Source organism: Morone saxatilis, unplaced genomic scaffold, assembly GCF_004916995.1.
Source record: "Morone saxatilis isolate NCDOM2014 unplaced genomic scaffold, NCSU_SB_2.0 Contig2, whole genome shotgun sequence".
Lineage (NCBI taxonomy): Eukaryota > Metazoa > Chordata > Actinopteri > Moronidae > Morone > Morone saxatilis.
Genome location: NW_023339762.1, coordinates 20,957,004 through 20,960,354, shown reverse-complemented (window position 1 = coordinate 20,960,354; position 3,351 = coordinate 20,957,004). Strand labels below are relative to the sequence as shown.

The 3,351-nt window shown below is 41.2% G+C and overlaps 1 protein-coding gene across 1 annotated transcript in view; it reads right to left on the bottom strand.

The window, feature by feature from the left end:
- pdhx (pyruvate dehydrogenase complex component X) overlaps positions 1–3,351 on the bottom strand; it is a gene marked incomplete in the record, with an annotated part of 28,283 nt that overhangs the window by 21,816 nt on the left and 3,116 nt on the right. Inside the window, 1 exon segment of the mRNA XM_035665140.1 lies at positions 2,647–2,747. Within this exon segment, the coding sequence (XP_035521033.1) occupies positions 2,647–2,747 (101 nt within the window).

Here is a 3,351-nt window from a genome sequence, read left to right as displayed (position 1 = left end):
TATAAACAGGACAGAAGAGAGAGAGAGCTTGCTTGCTTAGGGAGCTAGACAAGATTTGTCTCTGATCAACAGAGTGTGACAGATATCACACAAAGAGGATTGCAGCCACATCCTTTGTCTTAGCAACAACAGTCTGTCAGTCCAAAGTAATCTCACACATAAAAACACAAAGACACAATTCAAGCTTCAACTCCAGAGTCGACTCATTCCTTGTGAGCAGAATGTTTGTTAGGCTTGCTAACCACATAACCATGACATTCTGGGTTTAAACTGTCAAGAAACCTTTATCACAGGTAATTTCTCTTTTTTTCATCACATTACTCTCCGCTTGTTTTCTCTGAAGGCTAGATGCCATAAAATAACGTGACACCTCAGTCCTAGTCACTTTTCCCCAATGCACTACTGGTCTTTCTTGGGGGTAGTAGGGAGTGTAAACTAAATCAGCTCAGGCGTTTTGGCCAAAAGTCTACTCTCATTTTGAAATGATTTAGTTAGAAATTCTGGAGCAGACAAAAGACACAGGCTTTTCATCCATTTTGACCAAAGAAAGCTGTGGGGTTAGAGAGTGATTTATACTAACAATTGATAAATTGATCCCTTGGATGACAGTGTGAGGAGATGAAGAGAAGGGGGTGGGGTGATAAATGGGAAACTGACAAGTTAGCACTGCAGAATGTGTTGAATATCCTCATCAACTGATCATCTAGTATTCATACATCTATCAGTCCTTTCTGTCATGCAATTACATTACTTACAAACTCATCCACAATCAGCTACCTTCTGATGTACATACCAATCCAGTTTTAGATCAGTATTCTCCATTTCTAGTTTAGTTTCAAGCTTAGTAGCATTCATCTTTACATACACTACATCTGAACACGGAGGAGCTATGTGCGTCTAGATTTGCAAACACATGCTTATTTCCTATAGGCTGTATGATTGATTGTACCCGGGGCAGATTTTCAGACTGAAGCCCTCTGAGCAACGCAGTAGGAGTATGATGAGATACAGTAATCTGTGTTCATGGTGCTGGTTCTCCTACCCCACCAGCCTCCACATCCCGATATGAGTTGGATTAATCCCCTGTTCTCTCAGCCCCACAAGAGTCTTGGCTGGAAATTGGTAGTGGGCCATAGCAGTACTTGACCCCCATAAATAACCCCTGTGGAGTACAGGAAGTCCTACGTCTACTGCAGCCTGTCCAGGCATTTGGCCACAGGCTGGTAATTATGGTAGCCTCTAAATTAGAAACCTACTTGAGCCTAGGAGAGCCACAATTACACCACTAAGGGCTAATGCACTTTGACCCAGACAAAGTGGATGCCACATTGGCCGTGCCATGTAAGGGGAGTGTACAAATCTTTGAAATATTGCCACTAGCTGCTGTTTTTCTTATTAATCATACACACACTCTCTATCTTGCACACACAGAGAGAGAGAGAGAGCCAGCGGGCTTATCTAATGCAGTCCATCTTTCTCTGCCAGCTTCAGCTCTAAAAGCCCCTACCCCCAATTCTTGGGTGGTTGCTATGGAAACTACCTCATCCCCACAGTGGCAAAGACAAGGATGGAGTAAGGGAATGTAAAGAATGGAAGCAAGTGAAGTGAAAGGCAGGGGAAAAGAGATATATAGATTATGTGGTTTATAAATGACCCTCATACCTTCAATAATTAATTGATTAATATAGATTAATTTCTATCTTCGTGTCTGTTCATGTAAGAAAAGAGTGTGTATTGTTCATGAACAATGTATCTGTGTGTTGGTGCAGACTAGCTGTTTTCGTTAAGGTTGCACAAACAGACATATCACCTAATTAAAGTTCCTGCTCTACTCGGCCTTCACCAGAACATGAGCATGTTCAAAATTACATGGCTAGAGAACATGTTGTGTTATTAGAGAAGGCCGTCTCTGTGACATGGAGCAAGGGTTCGTGCTTTAGTGCCTGCTGAGAAAACACCTCACCATCACTCCTCGCTTTTTAAAATAGACAAACTAAAAAAAAGTGAACTTGAATCTTGCTTGGATTGCTTGGAAATAACGATTTCCATTCCCTCCCACTTCACACACTTTATTCAGATCTCTCGCAGAGCAGTCAGAAAGCAAAATAAGATTAAACATCTTCATCTTTCTGTTTAGAGGGACGAACATGTGGTGGAGTGCTGATGAAAGACAACTGATCGCTCCGTCTTTGGCAGCCTATTCAAAATTTAAGCGACAAACAGCGCAATGGGGGGGGCGAAGGAGAGCCATATTTATCACTGAAGACACCTTGTCAAAGCTTTGCTGTCACTGTATAGGGACAGCAGATTTAACAAATGCAGCCAATTAGCTCAGGCAACGATGGATAACTCATTAAAAATAAATATTAAGGGCTGGATTCTATGTGAATATAAACCAATTTAAAAAACATAATCAGAACTACTGCAAACAGCTGAACTGAAATAGTTTGGAGGCATAACATCAAAAGAAGTGAATGCAATTTAAAATCTTGGTGCTGTCACACTTAAATACACAGCTTTTAATTCTCAACCCACCACTTCAACGCACCAAAGCTATACTCAAGGCTTGACTACACCTGTTATTTGCAGGATTCCCGTATCTGTTCATGTCCTGCATTGAAGGATTATTTGTGTTTCCTCACTCACCAATATCTTTGCCATGACGCCATCGTCATTAGATTCCAAGGTAACAACAGCCTTGTCGGTCTCGATCTCACAAAGGGCATCACCTGCTGCCACCGCCTCACCTGTAATAGTAAAGAAACACATCCAAAAACCTTAATATAAAATAGGCTTTCATTTGGCATTTTAAGCACCTACTTTCCAAACACTCTTATCATTAAAAAAGGGGTTTCTGACCTTAGTCATAGTGCAAATTATTCATTTTAGCTGTGATTAAAAAAGCATGAATCATGATCATTAGCAGCGAGTTCAAAACAACTGCTCTTTCACACGGGCACACACCGAGAACAAATTAGTTGCCATGAAAATGAAAGATTCCCATTGAAGGGACAAAAAGGTTGTGCGAGAAAATATCTGCTTGAGCTTTGGCCTGCATATCAAATGAAGAGCCTAATCAATGTTTCATGGGAAAGAATGTGAGATACGGAAACGCAGTATGTCTGATAGAAGGGGAGATCTTTGCCTATCCTTAGACTCCCAGTAGATTCCCACTGGTCCACCCAATGAGAGAGCTGGAATATATTAGCATCTGCTTAGCAATGAAAGAGGATGGTTCGGTTCTTCCATGCTCATATATCCATTTTGAACAACACCTTTTTCTGCAATAACTCATTTGTCTCATTGGACAAAAAGGAGAGTAGAAGACCAGTGCTGTCAGTTCATTAGTGC